Below are 25,449 nucleotides of genomic sequence, written 5' to 3'. Positions count from 1 at the left end.
CCCGGAGCCGCTGCTCGGGCCTACCCGGCTGCCCCACCTCGCACTCTTGTGGATGGGAACCGAGTCTCTGCTCCTGCCCCACAAATTGCGCGGTCACTTGCCGCCTTTCGCCTCTGATTAAAACCGACTGAGCCGTCGTTTTGGTGGATCCTGCAGTATTTAATTTTTTTACCTTCCATCCACCCCCTTCTTTTAAAGGTTCATGAAAGAGGCATGGGAATTGAGTGTCTGAGAAATTCGGGGTAAAAAAAACAACCTCAAACCCCAAGCAATCAAACCACTACGGCAAGGTCGAGTCTCTCTCTCTGTGTGGGAACAAAACCAAAGACCATACTCAAAAATATGCGCAGAAAGGGGAAAAACCGGGGCGAGGGAGGGGGGTGCGGGGGGAGGGTGTTGGGGGGGCGTGTAGTGTAAAGAAATGTTCCAGAGATCTGGATAGATAAGATTGAAAGGTTTCAAAAGAAAAGAGGAAAAATAAGAGGTAAAAACCAAACGCCTTTCTAGCCCAAAGTCGCCCTTCTCTGCCTTTGGTGACCCAGCAGACTCACAACCAGCCCACTTGGGGTATTCAGCCTTGAGGGAACTAGTGCCGAAAGAAGCAGCTGAGATGATGTAAGAGAGCTGGAGGCCTGATTGAAGGAAAGTTCCCCCGATTATATTTGTGTGGAAAAGCTCACCTCTTGCAGAGCTCTAAAGTGTAATCAAGACTGAGGCTTACACTTGAAGGATGTTAACTCTCATACGGGAACCTACTTTCTCCTAAACGGTTTCTTGCCTAGTGAATGAGAGCCTCCCAATTGAAGCAAAATGATCCTTATGTACTAATATCAAGCACAGCCACAAAGCGACCGGCTATTTATGCTGCCACTTTAGACAAAGATATTTAGTTATTCCCGGGTAGCAAGTGCACTTTTGCATTTTTAAGCACAAACCAGCCGAGCACAAACATATTTACAAGTGCAATTACTAAATAGTTACTTGACACTTCAGAGTCCCAGGGTTAACTGTACCTTCGCTGTAATTTTCTTAATATTCAGGTAATCGCTGTATTAAATTGTGGTTGTCAGGGCCGTAGGCCGGGGTGTGAAACACTCAGGGGAGGTTTCTCTCCTCCGCCCGGATCACCCCGAAATATAAGCTTTGGAGACACTAGGTGTTGGAAGATTTCTTCAAAGACCCGAGTGACATTAGCTACTGGCTGCCTGTACGTGTGCGTGTGGCTGTGAATGGATCGCTTTTGTTTTCACACCGGATCCGAGAACAGATCCGAAAGTGCCAGAAATTGCAGTTTATTGGAAACTACAGGGAATTCATTGGCAAGGTCGTGTAGCAGATGACCGAAGAGGTCTTCTCCATCCAGCTCCCGTGCTGTATAAATAACCTTAGAAAGCAGCTTCAGCTTCAGAGGGACCACGAGAGACTGTGAGAGTCTTTGCCTTTGAGAATAACAAGCGACATTTTGCGCTAACCTATTTTTCATCGGTCTCTCGTCCCAGGCAATTAAATTACTGCTTGATTTTGCAAACTTGTGTCTTCCACCCCTCTCTGAGATATTAAAAAAAAATCCCAAGCTGAAAGGAATTTGTAGGTTTAGGGAGACAAACGAGCCTTGCACTGAGTGTCTTAGGAGATATAGAGAGTGTTCCCGAGATGCGAAACCCCAAGCGCTTGTTCAGCCCCAGCCGGCCGGGGCATCTGACAAGCCAGTGCGGGGAGTGCGGGGCGCGGGGAGCTGTGGCCCGGAGAGAAACCTCTGCCCTCCGAAGAGTTGTCCTCCCGGCGGCGGGGCTCCTCCTGGACCAAACTTAGTGGGGGAAGAGGGAGATTCTGTCCTTTGGCGTGCTGGCATTCCACCCCGTTTCCCCAGCTCTCACAAAGGCTGGGCTGACAGCCTTGCCACCCGGGAGCTGTTTTTAAATCCTTTCACCCACTCAAATGGTGGTCTTTTTTTGCTTTGCCTTCCATTTCCCGTCCACGATATTGTCACCCCGAGGAAAAAAAAAAAAAAAAAAAAAAAGAGTTGTGCTCACGGGGGTCTTTCTTTCTTTTTTTCCTCTCTTTCCCGTCCTCTCTGTCTCTCTCTTTTTTTTTTCTTTTTTTTTTTTCCTAAAGACATAAAAAAAATTCTGACAAGTAAGACTTAAAGGTGTTTACCTTGTCATCAGCATGTAAGCTAATTATCTTGGGCAAGATGTAGGCTTCTATTGTCTTGTTGCTTTAGTGCCTATGCCCCGCCTCTGGTGGCAGCCTAAAACCTGGCGTCTGGCTAAAACAAACGAAAGGCAGCCCTGAGCCTCCACTCAATCCAATTAAGGCGGACTTCGTCCACTCGGTTACGTGTACATCCAACAAGATCGGCGTTAAGGCAACACCAGAATATCTGGCAAAAAAAAAAAAAAAAAAAAAAAAAAGATTTGCCTCCCCTTCCTTTTTTTTTTTTTTTTTCCCCAGCCGCCGAATCATGTCGATGAGCCCAAAGCATACGACTCCTTTCTCAGTGTCTGACATCTTGAGTCCTTTGGAGGAAAGCTACAAGAAAGTGGGCATGGAGGCCAGTAACTTGGGGGCTCCCCTGTCAGCCTACAGACAGTCTCAGGTTTCTCAGCCGGCCATGCAGCAGCACCCCATGGGCCACAACGGAACAGTGACTGCCGCCTACCATATGACAGCGGCAGGGGTCCCCCAGCTCTCCCATGCTACGATGGGGGGCTACTGCAATGGGAACCTGGGCAACATGAGCGAGCTGCCGCCTTACCAGGACACCATGAGGAACAGCGCTTCGGCGACAGGATGGTACGGCACCAACCCGGATCCCCGCTTTTCCTCAAGTAAGTCGGCTCGGGGCTGGGTGGCCGAGGGGGGCTTGCCGCGCAACTGCCCCGACACACCGCGGGCAGAAGGCACGGGGGGTCCGCGACAGGGCAAAAGTCGGTCTCAAACCCAGACGCGTCCCCCAAACCCCAAATTCCTTCTCCTGCCCGAGAATCGTACCCGGTCTTTCCATCCCGGCTGGTCGCACGTCAGCCTCCCGCGGCTGCTTTTGCGGGGCAAGGGGGTTGGAAGCCCGGCTGTGGCGGGGAGCGGGAGCCTGGCTCTCGCCGTCCAGCGGGGCGGGAGCGTCGCGGCCCGGGGTACCAAAGGGAGCCGGCGGTGCCCGTCCGCCTGCGCGCCGCCCGGCACCGGGCGGGCGAGGGGGGAAGCCGGAGGCGCCGGGGCCGCGTCCCGGGGAGCGGCAGGGGAGCGAGCGGCAGAGTCCTCTTCGGCCGGCGCCGGCGGAGCCGCTGTCCGCGGCTGCTCCCGCCGCGGCTGTCACTTTAGGTACTTTCCTGGCCGTGCCCCGGGCAGGACGAGGGGTGAGTGGTCGCCCTTATTCACCGGGGCTGGGCCGGGCGAGAAGGGGGCCACCGCTCTCCCCAGGGACGTGAGCCGCTGTTTAGAAGCGCGGGTGCCCGAGGCCGCGGCCGGGGCTGGGCTGCCGGGGGGCTGCGGAGCTCCGCTGGGGGCAGGCGGCGGCGGGGGCTGCCGGAGCGTGGGGCCCCACTCGGGCCGGGCCGGGCCAAGCCGAGCCGCCTAAAACGTGCCGCCTTCTCCCTTGCAGTCTCCCGCTTCATGGCGCCGTCCTCGGGCATGAACATGGGAGGCATGGGCAGCCTCGGCTCCCTGGGAGACGTGAGCAAGAGCATGGCCCCGCTCCAGAGCACGCCGCGGAGGAAACGGAGGGTCCTTTTTTCGCAGGCCCAGGTTTACGAGCTGGAGAGACGTTTCAAGCAACAAAAATACCTCTCCGCCCCGGAGAGGGAACATTTAGCCAGCATGATACATCTCACCCCGACTCAGGTCAAAATCTGGTTCCAGAATCACCGCTACAAGATGAAACGCCAGGCCAAAGACAAGGCTGCGCAGCAGCAGATGCAACAGGAGAACGGCTCCTGCCAGCAGCAGCAGTCTCCCAGAAGGGTGGCAGTGCCAGTGCTTGTGAAGGATGGCAAGCCCTGCCAAGCAGGCTCCAACACACCCACAGCAGCTATCCAAAGCCATCAGCAGCAGGCAGCTACAACGATCACAGTGGCTACCAATGGCAACAGCCTCGGACAGCATCAGAGCCACCAGACAAACAGTGCGGGGCAGTCTCCAGACATGGGACAGCACTCGGCCAGCCCTTCCTCTCTGCAGAGCCAAGTCTCCAGTTTGTCTCACCTAAACTCTTCTACTTCTGACTATGGCACTGCCATGTCTTGCTCCACCTTGCTATACGGTAGGACCTGGTAAAAGGATTAAACAAAGAAGAGGGGAAAAAAGGCAAAAAGAAAAAAAATCCAACAAATTTTCCCAGTTACACAAATCTCTGTCCTCTCCAAACTACTGTGTGCTTTTTTCTTCTTTTTTTTTTTCTTTTTTTTTTTTTTTTTTTCTTTTTTTTTTCTTGTCAATGCTCTTCTCCCTTTCCCCCGTTTTACTGAGTGGTCTCTGAGGACCTCTAAGAGAGAGACACTTTTTTTGTTCCATTTTATTGTTACTGTTGATGGTTTTGGGTCTTTATGTTTTTTCTCCCCCAAAGTTGTCCTATGGGGTGTATAAAAATATTCAGACTAATAACCATGGAACAGTCTGCAGAAAGGGGACCATCTTTAGGCATGGTCTGAAGACTTGGATATCAGATGTACACTTTGCCAGCGTCTAGGACTTGCATGTAAATACAGAGATTTTGGGGGATGGGGTGGTTTTCCCCCCCAAAAAACGCATTCGCGTCACCCAGACACAAGAAGCAGCTTCCCCCTCCCCGGTGTCTCCCAGCCCGCCGCCAGGGCCAGCGGATGGAGACGTGGAGTCATCAAAGGCTTGGCTTTTATTTTCCTCCTTACGTTTGATGTGAACCTGTAGCTGTATAATGCTGTCAAAAGTTGGACTAAACCCATAGTTTTTAGTAGCCTGTATATTTTGTTGTAAAAAGAAAAGGAAAAAAATACAATCAACCAAACCAACCCCAACCCCCACCTTTTTTTATGGACACTGATCACCCCGTCGTAAATCCTCCGGCAGTTTGTTATTTGCGCACGCCGCCTTTTCCTGTTGTAACTTATGTAGATATTTGGCTTAAATATAGTTCCTAAGAAGCTTCTAATAAATTATACACATTACGAATATTCTTTTTTATTTCCCCCTTTGGTTTCCTCTCCCGACGCTCCTATCCTTACATCTTTCTCCTTTTTTTTTCCCCTTCCCTCCCCCCCCCAACCCCCGCCCCCCCTTTTTTTAACTTCTTGGTGGAAAAACAAGCCGGGATGTTGTGAGAGCCCGGAAGGCCCCTGTCCCTCCCAGGGCCCAGACCCTATTCCCAAAGGAGAGCTGGCCAGAGGGTTAACGGGATACAGGATCAATCCTCAGCGTGCAAACAGGACAAGCAAACGCGTGGGATTCACGAACTCGAGACCGAAGGAATCGAGTCCAAATTCATTAGCCCGATTATTTTTTGGGGGATGAGGGTGGGGGCGGGGGGCACCTCAGCGACTTCTTGCTAGAGAAAGCAAAGTATTCCGGGACTAGAAATTCAAATGCCAAAGGCACGGAGGAGAAAGAAGGTAAAAGTCTAACGCCATTAGAAAAAAATAAAATAGCGAAGAACCTGCTGTCAGTATAGAACGTGAGTCCAATTTAAAGTGTCCAGTTTTAATACCTTGTAAGAAAAAAAAAAAAGAAAGATAATTTCTACCAGGTTTTCCTATGTACTTGTATTTTAAGGGAAGTACAGTCACCTTATTTATAATCAAAATAAAAAGATAGTTTATTGTGTACGACACGTAGTTTGAATTAACTTTCTTTATCAGGCTGTGTTTCATTTTCTACATTTCCATATATTTAATTTTGTACATATCCAACCCCACACGCCCGCACACGGCCGCGCAGGTTCGCCTGCAGAGCCCTCGCCACTGCTCATGCGGAGGTCAGCCGCACGCTGCGGCTCGGTGGAGCACAGACGGGCTGCGCTTGGTCCATTTGGGTGCTGGTTTTCGTGTCGCATTGTTTTTCTAAGAGGGAGTTAGTTTGTTTGTTAGCTTGTTTGTTTGTTGGGGGTTATTTCGTGTAGCCATGTGGGAAGTTTGTAAAGAAGGAGATGAGGAGAAAGTGCGTGCGCGCACGTGGGTGGGTGCGCATAGGTGCGCGCCGGGCTTAGGCACAGAACGTAAATATTATCGGTAATGCAAGGCGGTTAGACGGTAACTTTTCTGTAAATATATAAAGTATATGAAGCTAAACAGCTCGTATCTGACGAGTTCTAAATCCCAGTAATTCTCTATTTTTCAGGTCCCAAATATTCCTTTTGTGAGTGTAGCAAAATAAGAAGTATCCCCCTTCTAAAAGACCTCGTAGCATGTTTTCCTTTGCATCTGCTGCTCGGTTTCGTTTTTTATTTCCAAATCCATAGAAAGCGACCGCAGTCATTGAAACCCCTCGGAATTACAAAGGTGTTACAAAATAATAATATTTTTGAATTGAAAGGAAGCAGGTTGCCTGGGATGGAAACAACCCAACTTCCAATTTAAGTAGCAGCTTTTGAAAGCTCCAGTTCTTTATTTATACAAGATAGTCGGTGTTAGTCGGACACCAAGTGCTAGTCTGGCTGGAGAAAAAGGGAAGTACACGGAAGAAAAAAAAAAGTATCGGATTCTTTCTGACCCCTTCCCCCTTATTTCTAACTGGAGGACATCACGTGTGTCAACAGGAATTTCGAGACCTTTCATTCTTTAGGTTATGTCCTAATTTATACAGCGACGTTCTTAACCACCCCAAAGATTATTCAATTTTTTTTGTTCTTCTTCTGCGCAGAATATTCATTTCAGATCTATAGCATCGTGTTAAGCATGGCAGGGGGTGGGTGAGTGGGGGGCGGCAGAGTGTCTGGAGCCTAGTGCTGTTATTTCTGCTTAAAGAAGAAAGTGTTGGACATTCCTGGTCCGTGGTGCAGAGCTGCCAGCTTCCGCGGAGGAAGCGAGAGCAGGGTTAACTTTGAGGTTCTTTAAGGATTTTTTCAAAATTAGGGTTAGTTTCTCCCGGAGTTTATACGCAAGACCGAGGGAAAGCGCTCCGGTTAAGTCGACATTTCCCTTTCATATGTAATTAATGTGCGTTCTTTCAAACCTGGGAACGTTCAAAAGTGAGGAGCACCGAAAGGCATTAATACAGCCGAGAAATACTACAGCCCCCGCCCCCGAATATTGGAGTTAGCATGTTTGATACAGATCCAGTCAGTGACTTTTCATTATAGACTTCGGGGGAAATAAAGTAATTTTATTGTGTCTCGACAACCTCATAAACACATATTTGGTGGTGGGTGTAATTACTGTAATGGATTATTATGTACACTGACTTATCTTTCTTAAACTAGATTTAGTTTCGATTAAATAAACTCGTTTCCACTTTGTCTGATGTCGGCTTAGTTTAAAGTCTGTTTACTTGTTCCACAGAAAGGTGAATTCATCTCTTTATTAAGCACTAGAGACCGAGCAAACACAGTTCAAACTGTATTTACATATCAATCAGGAGAAATGCAAACAAACTGCTCTTTAACAATTTTTATAGAGTTTTTTATGACATTGTGATACTGCCTTTTATCATATTTTTTTTTAGTAAACTAGTTATGCCTTGATTAGGGTGAAGATATTTGAAGGGAGGGGTGTAAATACAGTTTAGTCTCCAGTCTCCCTTGAGAACACTTATGAGAACTTAGTTACTGTATAGCTTTTAAAAATTGAAATTAAAATATGTTCCTCCATCTAAACTCCTGCTTCTTCCAATATGCTGGTTTCCAGTCTCCGGTAATCAATGCAGAACTTGGATAATGGGATGGCAAAGGGGAGGGGCAGCATGATTCAAATCTGAAATGATGGAAGAGACGCACGTTTCCCAATATAACTGCTTTATCCGCGCTAGACCATGGGCACCCCGTATTTTGAGAGATAAAAGGATCTAGTGAAGAATGGCTATTCCCTCCCACTCCACCACTGCCTGGCACTACTAGTAAGCGTAGGAGAATCACGGAGGGCATTTTTTCCTGCTGTAAATAGGAATTCATTCTTAAGTTCCATGAAGTGTGCATGAAGTGGCACAGCAGGCTGTGGGAATAAAAAAAAAAAAAAAGAAAACAACAAAAAAAAGAAAACAACAACAAAAACAACCCCAAACTAAACCCCAAACGAAACACAAACCCAAACAAACAAACAAACAAAAAAATCCCAAACTCTAGCAAAACCACATCACTGCTACGGCCAGAACAGCAACAATATCAGAAGTCTTGTTCATATAGGCTGCTTCATTTCAAAACGGGCTCTGGAGCCGGGGGCGGCAGGGCTTGCCCCGGGCTCTGCTGCGGTGCCGGTAGCAGCGGACGGGCGCGGCGCGGTGTCACTGTACCCACGGAGAGGCAAGGGATGAGGAGCTGATCCAAAAGTACATTGCCTGCATCTCGGTTCAAAAGGCAGTGCAGGACCTTAAGACGGTGTTGAAAGTGCGGATCCCAAACAATGTAATCTGAGACAGCCCTGAGATGACACCAAGAAAAGTTGCCACGGCTGGGAGGGGAGGGAAAAAAAAGTATTTTAGGAGTTTTGTAGCGCAGCGCAGGTAAAGGGGCCTCGCCGGGAAGACAGCCCCTGTTCAACTTTTCGTGACCGCTGCCTTTAGCCTATACAAAGGGGATCTGGAGTTAAAGACTGAGTGACTTCTGAAGAATTTAAGTCCTTTCATAGCCGTGTCGGGAGCAAAGCTGAGAATTTTTTTCTCTGTCTGACCCGCTGTTCCTCTCATGATCCCCATCAGGGGGGAAAAAACCCCTCAAAACTCTAAGTTAATGATAATACTGTTTATATGTATCAAATGTGTACAGACATCTGACCCAGTGCGGCTGCTCCTATGAGATAGAGAGACGACTGTCCCTGGCAAAATGGTGAATAATATGAAATTACTTTTCTTCCCCCCCTCTCTCTTTTCTGGCTGCAAGCACATTAGGGAGCAGGTAAGGTCAAAGTTTTCTATATCCTATTTCTCTCAAAGGCTTCTGGTCAGTGTTATAAATAAGATGGTGTAAAAGATGTATTGATGTAAAAAGAAACTGAAATTCGTTTTGAAGCTTAAAAGAACTTACGACAGAAAAAAAATCATGGGAAACCTATAAATTAAAACATAAAATATAACATTTAATCTTCGATGTAAAGACCTTTGTTAGAGGGGGGCGAAGAGGGAAATAGTTTTGTTTTTTTTTTACCATGACACGGATTGAGAAGGAAAAACATCTACAAATGGCCGAATGCATTACTTCCGAAAGACAGTGTAAATCTACTGTCCTGAGCTAGCGTATAGAAACGGAAAAAGAATGAAAATATATATTCTAAAAATATTTACCAAGATACTTACGTCTGTTTTAACTGGCTGGCTCCATATCTCAGGTTAACGACTATATCTGAATGAGATGACAACTTTTTCTCAAAAATGTTTCTATTCACTAAACACAGCGGGACTTTCGGAGTAATTTTAAATTATTTTGTAGGTTGTGCTTCTTTAGCGAGTGAATTGACATGGCAGGTTTTAGTGATCATACATGACTTATTGAATTGATTCAATGAGAACTCCCCATATCATTCTGAGTAGCGCTTCATCAATACAGGGGCTCCTTAAAGTGTAAGGAGTAAAGGAAAAGAATAAAGCGCGTGTTCACGAGGTGGGTTGGTTTGCGGGGTTCTTGGGGAGGAAAGGGGGCTTTGTTTGTTTGGGTTTGGGTTTGTGATTGCGGGTTTTTTCGGGTTTCTTTTTTTGTTTTTGTTTTTGGTGGGTTTTTTTTTTCCCCTTTTTAAATTGGAGGATAGTTGCATTGCTTAGAAAACTGAACAAAGTATGAGATTGTCACTTCCATTTGTTCTGAACTCACCGGAGTTCTTCTCGATCAAGCATATTTGGGCAAGTAATAACGTGCGACAAGTAATAATGTGCGACAAGCATATTTGGGCAAGTAATAAGGCGACAAACTTACAAACACCTGGGATCGTAAGGGGAGCAGACTATTTTGCTTCACATCAAAGGTGTTACTGAAGTGGCTGAATAATTTCAGCGTGTTACTGACCTAATAATGTGAATCTGGGACACAATTTTTTCCAAGTTCCTCTCGCTGCATTTGTTTGTTAAACTTTTTGTTTTCAGTGCTGCTGCTTCTCAGAGAAGCTCTTAAAATAATACCTTTAACTTCACCACCTTCTTGGTCTCTGCTTTTGCTCTTACACTGGGCGTTACTTAACAAACGTACTGTTGCTACTGCGAACTAGGGTGCTCGGAGCTCGTCCTCTGCACCTCTATCTGCATTAGTTCACTTCAGAGAGAAAAAAACCATATGGATGGCCGATGCGGAGCGCTTAGTCTACACGTGTGCGTCTATACACGCATTATAGCTATAGATGTGTACGTCTGATAAGTGTACCTAAGAGCTGATGTGCACGGCAATAACTGTGGAATCTAGGGAGCAGAAGCAGGCAGGAAAACTCTTACTTTGAAGAAGCACTGCCCGCCGGCCCGTGTCTGCCATCCGCTCTTAATTTTACAGTACGGAGACCCTCCCGCAACTTTCCGCCTCGGCCCACCGGGGCTGCCCCGCCGGAGGGAGCGGAGCCGCAGCGCCTGAGCCGGGCCGGCTTCCCCAGAGCGCCGGTGGAGCCCGGCGGGGCGCCCGCTGCGCGTCCTCCCTGCCCGCGCCGCCTGCCAGGAATGCCCAGCTCGGTCACAGCTGCCGCCGGCGCTCAGGTCTCGGTTCCCCGTCGAGGGGAGCGGGGTCGATCCTGCCCTTTGCCAGCGGGCTCTGCACCCCGGCCGCGGGGTCCCTTGCGTGCCGAGGACAGGCTCTGACACAGCCCCGAGGCTTTGCTGCCCTCGCGAGCCGGCTGCAACCCAGCGGGGTTCCTCTCCCGGGGGCCACAGCCGGTCGAGAGCAGCGATTGTCTCCCTCTGCACTCTCTTAATGCCGACTATGGCAGGCTCTGCCTGCGCTGCCAGGCTGCCAGGCTGCAGGTGCTGTCGGGCAGACCCAGCTGTGCGCACCCACCGCCCCTCTCGTCCTTGGCACTGGGGCGATGCCCAGGCGGGAGGGCTGCAAACGTCGGGCCAGGAACCCCTTTGACTTTCGTCCAAGCGATGCTCCCAAACGCCCTGACAAGGTGTTGACCGCCTATGGCGCCTTGCCGTAGCTAGGGCGAGTGGCATGGGGCTCGGGGACCCGTCACTGCAACACACACCACACTTGCCTAGCGGGGTAAATGGCAGGGAAGTGCGTGGCACCTCCACGGTAACCCAAAAAAGATCGAAGACCGGATGCGGCGGACGAATTTACGTCTTCCCAAAGGTACTGTGCGAGTGCGGCAAGGACGGAGGATAGGTCCCAGCACTGTCATCTTCTGCGCTGCCAGGAGTTTCCTGTGGCAGCCACTTTGGAGGGACTCTGCCGGGTGGTACCGGGCCGCCGCTGCCTTCGCGGCGCTCGACGGATAGGCGGGCCCGACCCCTGTCTGCCCGGCCAGCCCGGCCGCGGGGGCTCCCCGCGCCCCGCCAGGCACCCCCACCCCATCCCAGCTCGGGTTGCGTTTGGTTGCTTTAGGTGGGGCAAAGCAGCTCCCGAGGGAGCACCTGAGAAAGTTTGGGCGAGCAGAGGCGGGACGATGGTGGGTGGGAGCGGGGCAGCGCGGACGTGCAGGGCTGCTCCCCTCCCCCCAAGGGGGCGCGGCGGGGGAACCCCTCTTCCTGCCACCGATTTTTCTCCCCAGGGGGAGGGAAGCTGTCCGCTTTCTGCTCGGTCTAGATACCTCTTTTCTCTCATCGTTTTTTAATTACTTTTCCGAATTCGAATGGATATTCTTCGGGAGATATGACAGGGTTAAAAGCTCTCATTACATGTCAATAAGATAAACCTTTGCATGGAGGTTGTCCCCATTCTTCAGTGTGCGGGCAATAGCTGTTGCTGCCTGGCTCTGACTTTTCCATGGACACACATACACAATCTGCTTGTCTTTAAATATGTCTTCCGCTCTCGAGGCGGAACCCAGACCTGGCAACCGTGTTGTCCCGTGGGGCTCGGGAGGGTGCTGGTGGATCGTGTATTTTGTGCTCGGTGTCACGGGGAGGCTGTGCGTGGCGGTGGCGGAGCGCCGAGACACGCTGCGCTTGTGGCAGTGGCGAGGCGCTGGAGCTGCGCTGCCGTGGGGAGGCCGGGCGGGTTCTTGTCGTGGAAGTCTGGGCACGGCGTGGGCTGTGCACAGAATAGGCTCCGCGGTGGCGGCTGTGTGTGTGTGTGCGCGCAGGGGAGTGTATGTGTGTGTGTGTGTGTGTGTGTGTGTTTGTGTCAGTGCATCGCCTTTCCACAATGGTAGTGTAATTATCTAGCTGAAACATTCACAAATGGCAAAAAGTTGCAAAATAGATCGACCTCCCTGAGATGAGAAGGAGCCAGTTACAGAGCTGTGCAACCATCATGGTTTTTTTCAATACATTTTATACAAGAGGATCTAGCGAGTGATTCCGATTCAATACACATAATCAGTTTGGAAGTCCTATTTCCATTTGAAAACAGGCCTATTTGCAATCATGAGGGCCGGACACGCTATAAGATACAGGACGCATTCAGAGTAGGTGGTAGGTGAGAGAATCTACAAACAAGCACCAAATATTTTCTTCCTGCTGCAGACCATTTTTTTCCACGATGGTATTAATCACAACGTATTTTTGATCTATTTTTTTAACATATCCTTTAATTGCTTTAGAAAGCAAGGTTTTGACCTACAGAGAGAGTCCCGGTGGAAAACACACACACACACACACACACACACACACACACACACACACAGAACAAAAGCCCACCAAGTAAAAATAATGATTGGAAAAGCCTGTTGATTGTCCTATCAATCGCTTAGGGTTAACAGTCATTTAATCAAAAATTTACCAGGTAAATAATCCCTAGGAAACGATCATTTTTTTTTTTTTTTAAATAAGGCCCAAAGGTGGGACAGGTGCAGGGGGTCTTAAGAGGAGCTACCACCCGCCAAGCCCAGAGTCTGGCACCGAAGCCGGCTCTCCTTCGGAGGAGCCCCATCTGCCGGGGCCAGGACCCAGGGCAACACACGCACCCGCCCGCGGGTGCCGAAGCAAACCGAGACTCCCCGCGGTCGTGGCCCTCGAGAGCCGCGACCCGTCCTGCTGAGAGGGTGGGGAAAAGGATGCACAAAAGTCAGACCGCAAAGCTTTGGGGTGATGCGGTATCAGGGAGGGCAGACCCCCTCTCTCACCTCGTCCCCCCACCCCTCCCGCAGCCATCCCTTCTCCAAGCAGGCACCGCACTTCCCCGCCTCTTCTTGCTCTAGAGCAGTTTTTCTTATTCCTCAAGTACCCGTCGCCAGGAGAAAGCCAGGAGGCCTGCGCGTCCTCCACCATAATTATCCCGCCGATAGAAACGGGCAAGAAGCCGAGGCTCGCCTGGGGCAACCCAAAGGCGGAATACAGGCGCTCCCAGCCCCGCGCGCAGTGAATTAATCGGCGTTTCCCATTTCCCTCCTTTACGTGTTTTTGCGGCGGTGCGCACAGCAGACAGCGCGCCGGAGTTGCAGGAAGCGGCCCGGCCCAACCCGGCCCCGCCCGACCCTTCGCCCTGTTCTCTGTTTGGATTTTGAAGGCAGACACTTGTTTCTTATAGTTAAATAGCGTTCCCGTCCCAGTCACAGCAGTCCTGCTTTCCCGGGCTCCCACCCTCCGCCACACTGTTTTATTCTCTTCCACTCTAAAACACCAAATCAGCTGTCGGGAAGGGCGGGGGGGCGGATATGGTAAATAAATAAATATTTGAATAAATAAGGCAATGTCGTAGAAATCTGAATTAGCCCTACAAGAGGCACAAACTGTTATTACTGACTTGCAAGCTACATGCACACTGACGAGGACGACAGGTGGATTTGCGCGGAGCACCGGGGCTCGTCCCGGGGCTCGTCCCGGGGCTCGTCGGGCCCGGCACTCCCCCGCTGGCTGGATCCGCCGGAGGGGCAGCTCCGGACAGAGCTCCGGGACCCGCTGCTCACCCAGCCCCTTCTCACTCCGTTCCCCACGACCGGCAGCCCCTCCTTCTCCGTGCTTGCTAATAAAGAGCCGGGAAACTTCTCTCCACTGGGATTTTTAGTTTGCTTACTCCAGCCCGCCAAGGAAGACCCACATTCCTCCCTCCGCGCCAGTTCTTTAGGTTTGAGCCCTAATTAGGACTCGGGCCAGACAGCCCGGCAAGGGGCCGGGTGATGGAGGCCCCGAAAGGTACTTTGAACAGAGTCTTCCCCGGCCCAAGGTTTCACAGCGACAAACCTATTCTGTCCTGTCCCTCTTTCAAAAAAAAAAAACAAAATAACCAAAAGGCTGGGCACTGATCACTCGTGGGACCCTTCCTATGACCAGCCGAGCAACGGGGACAGGGAACTTCTCCGGGCTGGCTTCACATTTATGATAGAAATTTGGTCGTGGGGAGAAGCTGCTAGCCAGTTTCTAGAAGGAAGGGGCCCTCGGAGCCGGCGAGCGAGGGGCGCCGCGGGGCTCCGAGCCGCAGCGCTCCGCGCCGCTCAGCGGGGATTGCCACTTGCTGAGCCCAAGCAGAGCTTCGCGGTGGCCTGCTGTTTCCAAGGGAGAGCTGATTTCCCCCTGCCCAGTGGCTGGAGCTGATTCACCCACGAAGATCACGGGGTGGGGAAGTGGGTATGGGGTGCGAAAAAGGAGAAAGGAAAAGGACGAACTCGTCTTAGGAAAAGTTACTTCCCAGCACAAATACCGATGGTTTTATTCATGCGACGTGTCCCACCAAAATATATGTGATAATCATGGGGTGCCAGAAGTAGATTTTGGGCCCACGTGTTTTTCTCCTCTCCTTAAGACATCCAGTTGAATCGCGCCGAATTTCTCGTCACCTGGGAAAAACACTCCAGGGTTCTCAGCAGAACAGGGAAACGACTCCGATTCGATTTCCTTTTTTACGCAATTCCCAAAGAACAGTCTAGTTCTTTGTGCGTGTGTGTGTGTGTGTGTGTGTGTGTGTGTGTGTGTGTGTGTGTGTGTGACCAAAATCCAGAGATATATTGGGGGTCAAAACTTTACCCACATCGGTAACAGTCCCGAACTAGGAAGACAAGTTACCCCCAGAAGCATCGCGTGTTTTCACAGTCTCTTATTCCAGTTGTAATTTAAGAACTACTCCCACCCCCATGTCCACCGCGCTTCGGCAAAAGGAACAGGCGAACGTTTTAGGAACAGAAGCGACCTAAAAATTAGTTATGCTACAAGTGTATGTGTGTGTACTGTGTTAATGCAGACCTTCTGCAAAATCGTGGTGTATGCATATACTCAGGTGTGTGTAGATGCGTCTTCGCAGGAGTGTGTTCGTGTAGAAAAGCGTTTATTTTCCTGTTGAGTTATTCAAACGTACAATAGAGAGCCGCACTAAATCAGGTTGAGATTTGCCGGGAGATAGGGTTAATTCAGTATACAGAGAGCTATGAGGGGAAAAAAAGGTCATTAAACCCAAAACTTATCACAGGGTCATAGAAAAAGCTGTGTATTTCTGTGTATCGCTTGCCAAAGTGCAGACGGACTTTTTATTCTTCTTTATTTACATATTCGTTTGATTTAAATATTCACTCCTGGACAGTGGTCAGACTATCGATGGGATGGACGTATTCCAAGGCATTTTGAAAAGATACCAACCGTTGTTTTAAGGTCCCTGCACGGGTTTTTAAATGAGGCAACAGGGAAGAAAAGAAAAGAAAAAAAAAAAAAAAAAGAAAAAAAAAAAAAAGAAAGCAAAACGGCACTCGTCCAAATGACTAACATTAAAAGAAAAAAAATCTGTTGCTAATATTTCAAAGAACAAAGGGATGGATAATTCTTATGGTCAATGAATACAAACTAAATACCAAAGCATCTTCAGGAATAAAAGAGAGCATATGATGGATTTCATTAAATATTTCACATTTAAAAAATTATACCTTTTATATGTACTTGTCCTTAACCTTTAAAAGGAACTGCTGTAAATACAAGATCCGTACTTTCTCTAATAGATTTTAGTAGGAGCTGGTGACAGAGAACTGATTTCTTTTCTATTAGGCTTTAGTACATCTTTGTTGAAGGCCTGCAGAATGACCAGGGATTAGATTTGCATCTCTTAGACTCCCTGTGTGGTCTTTGTAAGGAGCTTGTAACTGTTAAAAATGACTTGTTAGGAAGCGTGTGGGCTCTCATCTCTTTGCTTTTGACAGAATGATTGTGAAATTCAGATTGTTCTTATAGGCTTTAGCCTGCAGATTCCACCTGAGCCTTAAGCAATTAGAGCTTAATCTCAGTGCAATCATATTTGAGTTAGAATTTATTGCACTTTGTTTACTTCAATTAAAGAGCTACAGAATATTTCGGAGCAGTTTTTAAGTGATATTCTCCAGGCAATAGTTAATTTTTTCAACCCCTGAATGTTATCCTTACCGCCCCATCGCTCGGCGGTTTGGAGTGCAAAGCACTCTTCGGGTTTCCCGGGCGAAAATGAATAGGAAACAGCAGGAAAGAAAAAACAAGCTGAAATTCCTTGCGACGCGGAGGGGAGAAGATGCCTGCTGCATCCCTTTCTTCTAGGAGCCGGCGGGAGTAGTGGCTTGCCCCTTGGCCGGACCCCTCTGCCTACGAACGGGAAAACCTCGGGGCGGGAGGGGGGTGAGCCATGCCCGGGATCGGGCCCGGGCTCGCTGGCTCTGCAGCGGTGGCGGCCGTGGCTGTCGGCGCTTGCGGAGCGTGGGCCGGGTCGGTTCCCGAGGGGAGTCTCCGCTGCCCACCCCCGCCCCGCCGTGGCAGCACTGGCACGGACAGCCCGAGCACATCCCCCTGCAAGGCGGCTTCCCCAGGGCAGCCCAGCAAAGCGACACCTAACCACGCCACCTGCCTGCCGCTGGCCGAGACTTTTACTGGCAGGCTACGTTGGTGAAACGGGAAAAATACACACTCAGAGGGGTTATTTCCTCGCTCGTATGACAAGTTTCTATTTGTGTTCAGGTTTCATATGGACAGCCCGAGAGGGATGCTTTTACTACTGACATTCACATAATTACGGTTTTCAAGTGCCATCCACTCATTCCTTTCTTCTTTTTTTTTTTCCTCTTTTCTCCCCACCCCCCCAACCCCCCAATCATTAGGGCTTCTTGAAAAGTCTTTATCAAATCTCTGTGAATTTAACTCAAAACTTTTCAAAAGGCTTTAAAATTTGAGGTTATTCTGTTTTAAATCTGGGGACAATTTTTTTCTCCTCATGTGAGAGAAATATTTGCCATGGATATACTCTCAGGGCCCGATCCTTTTCCTGCTGAAGTTACTATGAGAGACCTCCTCCAGCTCTTAGCAGAATAGGATCAAGCCCTTCCATGCTAATAGAGGTTTAATAGCATCAGCACATGCCCAACAACCACCATTATAACCTTGACCCGGTCAGGTGCAATGATATTACTCCTCCTAAATTTATCCTGCATTTCCTTGGTGACAGCAAACAGCTCTCTATCACCTCTCACAACCCACAATAACCCATAGGCAGTGATACCAATAACTCACTGCTCTTTTGTTATTCTTTTCCCTAGGAAGTCTAATAAGTAATAATAGTGAAAAATAAAAAATAATCACATCCTTCATCCTATCTGCATCCTTCAGCCCCATCAGCCTGTGCTGCTCAGAATGTTTCAGCCTGATGGTGACTGCTGAAGTACTCAAATTGCCATCTTTCTAAAAATGAGCGAGTTACCTCTGAGTAGCCTTTGCCATGATGTTGAGTGTGGAATGAAGTGCTGGAGCGCAAGAGTCCCCCTGTATACCCTGCTCCATAACTGTACTGCTAGGCTTGCTCCATTTGCCCTGAAAATTTCTTTACAGGGAGCATTGGGGTAGTCTGGCATTATCACTTTAGAAACTTTGTTTCAGGCTGTTCAGCCTGACCTTTCTTTCTTGCAGGATTATTTTTAAACCTCAGATTTTTACTACTTTCTTGGACATGCCATGATTTACAGTTTGTCTTTTGCTTTCAGCCCAATAGCCACAGATGCAATTTTGCCTAACAAAACTTGATATTTACTTGAAAGGATCTATATATATTTCTGCATAATAAAGTGCCCTTCAGACCTTTCCTATAATGTGGAGATACATTTACCAAATAATCAGTGCTCTAAGAAAATAAAATAGTAGAATCCAACAATACTCTCTGCAGATTGTAGGATGCTCCAAACCAAATTATTTTAGTGCTAAAAAAAATATTTTTATTAAAATGGTGTCATGCAGGCGAAAACATTTTCTTCCTGAAACAACAAGCAATTCTTGCCTTGAAATATTGTTAAACAGATGAAACCAACTCAGGCCACAGCTTAATCTGTTTTACATCAGGCTTCAACAGAGCTGAACTAGTCAAATGACAAGACTATTTTGGTTATCAGTCCAAGAATAACCCTGTATCTCTGCTGCTCCTCATCTTTCCTCTGCTTGCAGCACCTGTGCTTGTGTGTGTGTGGCTTATTCACTGAAGGCAGACAGATCTGGACTTATGGCAAAGTAAATACAGCAAAGGTTCTACTTTGACAAAAGAAATTGACAGCTTCAATACTATCCTTGCTTGAGACAGAACCAAGAACTAGAGAAACAATGAAGGAGAGACTAAAGCTAGGAGGTAGAGGTGACACTTTTCTCAACATGCATGTATTGAAAAATGCTTATAGAAAAGGAAAAAAAAACAGGGAGAATCAGGCATTTTCTTCTAGCATTATCTCACACAGGATTAGGATAATGAGAGAGGCTGCTGTAAGAATGGAGAGCAAGCATGAAGAAACAAGCCAGAGCAATGCTAACATGCACAAAGCTCTGCAAAACCAGCATGGCATCCTGTTCTCTAAAAGACTCCAGACTTTATTAGAATTAGGAAGCAGCTGATCAGACTGTAGGCAAGTGAGCTCAATTCAGTCTATTTGAATGATTTTGACACTTCATGAAGGAAGAACAGGTTTCACAACACAGTAACACGGAAAAGTTACGTGCTGAAATCGAGGACGGAGCAAAGGGGTCTTAAGTGATAAGTCCCTGAATTATGCTAAGAGGCATACCAGCAGGCTCTTTTGATATGGAAAGTGAAATACGACCTGCAACCAACAACTTCCTAGGATGTGGAGGAAGTCTTTCCCACTAGAGAAAGGGTGGACCCAGCGTTATCAAAACCAGGTCTGTAGAGAAGTTTGAGAAAGGTCTTCAAAACATGCAAAAGTGGCCTTGTTTTCCTTGTGCTGAAATTAATGGAAAAGCTTTCTTGGCTTCTAAAGATGTAATTATGTTATTCCTTTAGTGAGTATTTTTGGGAAGCTCAGAGGTGAGAAGAGATTTGACTGCCACAGAAGCCAGTAACAGCCAGTCAAAAACCCTCAACACAGCTGCACACAGAACAATGTTTTCTTATGGAGGGTTTTTTTAAATTTTGCTTTATTCTGAAGTCCTCTGTGCTACAGGTACACTTAAGTGAAGAAGTCAAATTATGAGTTTTCCTGCTTTTTTTTTTTTTTTGCTAGGGTTGTTGTCCCAAGATCTGTCTTGGACAGATCTATTCTGGAGTGAAGCCTGATGCATCCAGTTCTGGCTTACAGATTCAGTGCACTGGGATTTCTTATGAAACAGTGAGGAATTTGTCTGTAGAAAGGAAGACATCAGTGACAAAAGCATTTCAGTATTTTTTCCTGTTCCTCCTATCCAACAATTTAGTTAAGTGAACCCCAGATGTCAAGACTGCTTTGTAAGACATAAGCTGCAGGACAAACATGTCCACTAGGGATATAAATAATGGAAACACATTATTTGTAATCCTTGACTTTTCAAAATACAATCTATACAATCTTTATTATTGATTGTTTTAAAATTAATGCACCCAAAGCAATGAAATAAGTCTATTTGTTCACATTTTTGAGTAGAAAAATGTATTTGCAGTCATATTCTTTCTGGGTGCCTTGTCTCATCCAGGCCAGCCTATTCCAAAATAGTAAGGAAAAAAAAAGTGAATGATCCAGAGTCTGCTTGGCAATGAAGAGCTTGCACTGTAATATACACAAGTACCAAAGCTTGGAGGAATAAGGAAAGTGAGGTAGTGTATTCTGGAAGTTCTCTGCTAATCTTCACTGACTGAAGTGAGGAAAACTTCTGCCACTCATTTCCAGTAGTGTGCTGCACCAATAAAACCCGGGCTCTAATGAAAGGGTAAGGTTCATGGAAGTATATGAGGCTATTACAGCTTAGACAAAAATCCTGGCAATACTGCAGGGGCAGGAAAGAAATGAGGATGGTGTGAGTACTCAAAGGTTCACAGAAACTAGAACATTATTCATAGAGCAATGGTTAGGCTTAGAGAAAAGACTATATAAAAAGGCAAAGTCAAATCAGACCAGTAGCTCATATAACTCAGTGCCCTTTCCTTGGACAACAGTACTAGCTATTACTTCTAAAACAAGATGTTCAAAGTGGCTAAGTATAGAATAATTGGCTTCAAAGAGTGCTATCAGAACTGTGTCTGGAAGCTTTCTGAACTTCATTAATTCTTGGACTTTCCCAGCTGTATCTGGGTGTACCAGGAATATCAACACCTTTGAACCATGACAATTCACGTTTGGCTGTTCAAGGTCTCACTTTTCCTGAGTTCTCAAAGAGGCAGGCTTCATAGGGCAACTTCTTTTGTGGTGTTATATTAAAGTTAGGGTTCCTCTTTCTCACAGTACTTTTTATCTAGGAATCAATTCCATCGTGATGTTCATGCAGTGTGTAATGCAACTTTTTCTCTAGAAGCTGCAGAAATTGGAGGAACCTGTAGAAAAACCACATTTTTCCTGCTCAGTCAGTAAGCAATCTTGTAGGATCCAAAGGTTTTCTCTTATTTCTAACATCCTCTTTGGTGTTATCTTGTTTAGAGCATGAGCTATATACACCACTATTTTGAGCAGTACAAATATTATCCTGAATAGTTGGTATGTCCTCTGAAGAAAAAGAACCACAAGATTTTATGAGTCTTTTCATAATAGGAGGAATCACCACTTGCTTGTTTACTTCATATAGCAAATGGAAACAAAAATACGTCCCACAATCCAAACTCTTTTCTCTTCCTATATGATACTCTTAGGAGTATTGGGATATTTAAAAAAATTTTTTGCAAATACAAGTAGTATCTTCCTTTTTGTTCTTTCTTATGTACTCCATTTCCACCCCAGTTCAGAAGTGACATTTTAGTTATATTTATTCATGGAATACAAGCGGTTTTTTTTTCTGTTTATGAAATCAATGAAGTGTGTTTTTCCAGGGCAGTATCAAAGAGGTTGAGGTGATACAGTAACTAGGAAAAAAATTCCTATAGTAGATGTAATTTTAATTAAGTAGAAAGAAACTTGACACCCTAGAGCCAAAAGCTTAGGCTCGGCAAACTCCAGCTGAAATAAGGTGCAAGTCTTTACCAGTGAAGGTGTAAGAGTGATAGATCCTCTATCACTTTAAATTGAAGGTATATGTCTTTCTGCAGCAGGCACAGAACCCTGATGTAGAAATTACTGGCTGACATGTGGTCACCTGCTGTGTGCAGGCAGTAAGACAGAAGATACACAGTGGCTCTTTCTTGTCTCAGTTTCAGTAACTCTGAGGAATCCTATACCAACAAAGCCTCTTTGTCCTTGAAAGATCTCAATGCTCTCTTTTTCAGAAAGGGTATTACTGGAGATCAAGACCATTAACCACTCAATTACAGAGGTAACACTTATAACCTGACATCTACATCTATGCTACACCCAACCTGAATTCGATATATAGAGAAGTTTGCAAAGCTTTTACCCTTATAGAACCCTGGAACAGGAACAAATGTTTCCATTGGAGAAAAGTACTTCTGTCCCTATGTTTCTGTTCAGTATACATGGAAGCACTGCTTATCTGTGCTTACTGTGTCATCCATGACATGTGTAGTCTCAACAAGCCAGTGAACCAATCCCAGCCACCTCTCTTCTCAGGGAGTGGCATTACTCACTTATCTCAGCTGTTGACAAGTCCATCCCATACACCTGTACTTCACAGCATTTGAACTCCTGGGGTCTTTCCAGTCTCATGAACATGGGTTTCTCAACAAAACAAGACAAACTGCCATAACACAGGCACATGAATGTACTGAAATCCTAATTTCCACTGAAAAGTCCACACTAAATCCCCCACTAATCCATAGTGCCTGGTACTGACCAGTTGTTACAGGGGTCCCATACTCAGTCCTGAGACAAGTTCCCTGATGGTTTCAGTCTGTCTAGAGAGAGCAGTCATATGATGGAAACACATGGGAGCCATTTTTCTTGACTCTATCCAAGCTACAGTTATTTTGGGCTCTTTGTGTATGTGACTCAAGAGGAAGAGGCCTCCAGAAAGCTTTTACCACCTGTCTTTCACTAAATTTAATACTTCTCTTTCTCACTGCCATAGCTCCATTTTTCTGCCCCCTATGTATCTTCTCTGTTTCCAGTCAAAGTGTTTCTGCAGGGAAAGAGGGAAAGAGAGGGCACAGGAGTCAGCTCTACTGCCAGTTCGTGCTGGTGTATCAGGAGATAACTGGGGTTGAAGAATGTACTTTGACAGGCTGCTCCAATAAGCCTCTAACACCTCAAGTGAAAGGGCTTCTTCAAACCCAACACAGTCAGGAAAAGGAAAAATCTCAATTAATCTGAAACATGGTTTTCACTTGTATGCTAAGAATCAGATTAACTTTTCAATTCTAACTTCATATCCAGTACAATACAACTGAAATAAGATTTGAGGGTTGTTTTTAGAAACCTTTGCTCCCTCAAAATATTTCCAATAAGGGGACTTCCAGAAAAAAACAGCATGGTACTTTCTAATGGAATAGTATCATTTGCCCTCAATGTGGAGCACTACTAGACCAATATTATTTTTTAAAAATGCACATTGTTTGGAGACCTGAGATGTTAGATATATGGTCTATATATCTCAGAGACCCAGATGATATATTCTGTACAGGACTGTACAGGAATTACAGTCACATTTTTCAGATGCCTCTAGCTCTCAGAGTCAACTAAGTATAAACATAACAATGAAGTTAATGACTTCAGAAAACATTTCAATTTTAGCTACTTTGTTTTCAAAATTATAGTAAGTAATGACAGGAAGGAGACAAAGAGGGGGGAATGCAGATGGTAATAATGGGAACTCAAATGGCTGCACAGGAAGAGGAAGATAAGAAACCCAAAGGAAAATCATAAAGCCAGAGGAAACAGGACGATATGGAAGAATTGGACTATATACTGGTTGTACTGAAGGAGAGAATTCTTCTTTTTGAAAACTTAATTCCATAGAAAGGCATTTAATATAAATAGGTGATTGAATACTGATTTATTACAAGCAGTATCTATTTTCTTTGAAACCTACCACAAATTGCAATTTCAGTATGTATTTTTCTGCAGATGAAAAAGACTGAAAAACTGTCTGAGCTCTGAACTGTCACAGATTTCTGCTTTCTCCACTGTGTGGATGACCACTGTCACACACAGGGCCTTTCTGGTGCAAAGGTGACAATGATGTATAGATTAAGGGGAGCTTAATCATCTGACTGTAGTATCTAAACCCCAGAAATAGGCCCAGCTTCAACCAGGGAAAAAGAGTGAGAGAAGAGTTTTACCCAAATGAAGAAAACAGGTTAGAGAGAGCTGAAGATACAGGCTCAGTGATCTTCTGGAAATTTGTAGCATGAGGAGGAACAAGAAAATAGCCTGCTGAACTGTGCAGCTAACATCTCAGTCACAAGTCTCTCCTTATTCTCTTTGCTCTCAAATCCCTAGAAGCAGCAGGAGCAGCGTAACAGAAACAAAAGATGTAGTACACTCTCACTGACCCTGAGCCTGAAGAGGCCTCTCAGCTCCAATTCCACTTTATAGAAGTGTGATTTCATAGGGGTCCAAGAATATGTCATGGTTGTCTGAGGGCCATAACAGCAGATGGAGAGAAAGGGTAGATCCTACCTACTGTCAGCATAAAATATACACAGTATTTCAGCTGGTATTGATTTCTTCTGCAATCCAACAGCTGACAGACTTCATTCTGGTGTTTGCATTCTGCAGTTTGTTTTTGCATATTTTAGCCAACTGCCTGTTCCTACTGTCCCTGCATCCCTCCTTAGCATAAGGAGAATGTGATGGCCCAGAGGGTCAGTGAGAGCAGTGAGCACAGACTGATCACAAGGTGCAGCTTCAAAAGATGCAGATTCCAAGTGGGAGATAGAGCTCCCATTGCAGACTGGGGATAGGCTCCTATATGATGCAGAGCTGAAGTTCTTGAACGTCAAATCTTCAAATGTCTTGTTTTAGACCCTCTGGGTTTAGAAGGGGCCTTGTTCTGGTTTCTTAGAGTCAGGATGGGCAAGAATGAAGAAACTTTCTAGGAAAAAAACCCCAGCACTTTTGAAACAAGAATAAAGAATTTGAAAAGTGGCATGAAGAGGGGATAGATAAATTAGCAGTGAGATGAAAATTGCAGAGATTCCTTTTGTGTGTGTGCGTAGTTAATGGGAAACATCAGATGTTTAAAAGCAAATGACTTAGAAGTGGTGGTTTGTTTTAATATTAAATAAAATTAATTGCACTGCATATCTCTAGATATTAAAATTCCAGGGGCACCAACTAAAGTCAGATGATGAATTCTTACACATTCCACACATCTTTAATATTTAAACAATCTGATTTGCAAAATAAGAAAATACATGCTTTTACAGCACTGAAATAGCTTTTTATTATTCCAATTTTTAACTCCCTGAATGTATGTATCTCCACAGATAAACAGAGATAAAGATAGGATGTAGAGGATAGCAGCATTTACTCCTGATTCAAAATTATCTTGTGTGTGAGAGAAGGGAAAAAAAATCCTTGATTTTCTTCCAGCTTTCTCTATGTCTGGATTTACTTTCTTTGTACATTTACCTTAAAAATGTAGCTCTGATTTAGAAATGCAGTCACCAAGTAGTATGTTTCACATATACACTGTACTTAGAGAAGGACACCAATTCACCAAATTACATTTTACTTTAGAACATAAAAAGCAACATGCCAATGGAAATATTTCTAGTGTATCCACCAAGAATGTATTAAGAAAAAAAACCAGTTTAAAATGTAAGGATATTGAATTTACCTGGTTTTAAGCAAAAATCTATTGAACAGCAAAATTAAAGGTATTGTACTGCATATTCCTGCTTAAAACCGAGAAAAACACTACAGCATCGCTGTTAATTAGCTCCAATCAACATGAAATGCTTTACTACACTTCTCACATCAATTCTTCACCTGAGCTTTAGAATAAACATTTACCATACTCTACATAAAGAAA

The 25,449-nt window shown here is 46.0% G+C and overlaps 2 protein-coding genes across 3 annotated transcripts in view; both read left to right on the top strand.

Annotated features, from left to right (window-relative positions):
* The first annotated feature begins 2,252 nt into the window (after window positions 1-2,252).
* NKX2-1 (NK2 homeobox 1) lies at window positions 2,253-7,428 on the top strand. The gene is made up of 2 exons (XM_036384978.2): window positions 2,253-2,831; window positions 3,602-7,428. The coding sequence occupies exons 1-2, from the start codon at window positions 2,465-2,467 to the stop codon at window positions 4,270-4,272; spliced, it is 1,038 nt and encodes a 345-aa protein (XP_036240871.1). The 5' UTR covers window positions 2,253-2,464; the 3' UTR covers window positions 4,273-7,428.
* Window positions 7,429-11,224: 3,796 nt separating this feature from the next.
* The window catches only part of MBIP (MAP3K12 binding inhibitory protein 1), a 110,397-nt gene continuing 96,172 nt past the window's right edge, over window positions 11,225-25,449 (top strand). For both annotated transcript variants that reach the window (XM_054515242.1, XM_054515241.1), the window contains exon 1: window positions 11,225-11,380. In XM_054515242.1, coding sequence (XP_054371217.1) covers window positions 11,240-11,380 — 141 coding nt within the window. In that variant the 5' untranslated portion in view covers window positions 11,225-11,239. The remainder of the gene's footprint in view (window positions 11,381-25,449) is intronic.

The sequence above is a fragment of the Molothrus ater genome, chromosome 6 (assembly GCF_012460135.2).
Source record: "Molothrus ater isolate BHLD 08-10-18 breed brown headed cowbird chromosome 6, BPBGC_Mater_1.1, whole genome shotgun sequence".
Lineage (NCBI taxonomy): Eukaryota > Metazoa > Chordata > Aves > Passeriformes > Icteridae > Molothrus > Molothrus ater.
Note: the sequence above shows the minus strand (reverse complement) of the source record. Positions and strands in the feature narration are given on the sequence as shown.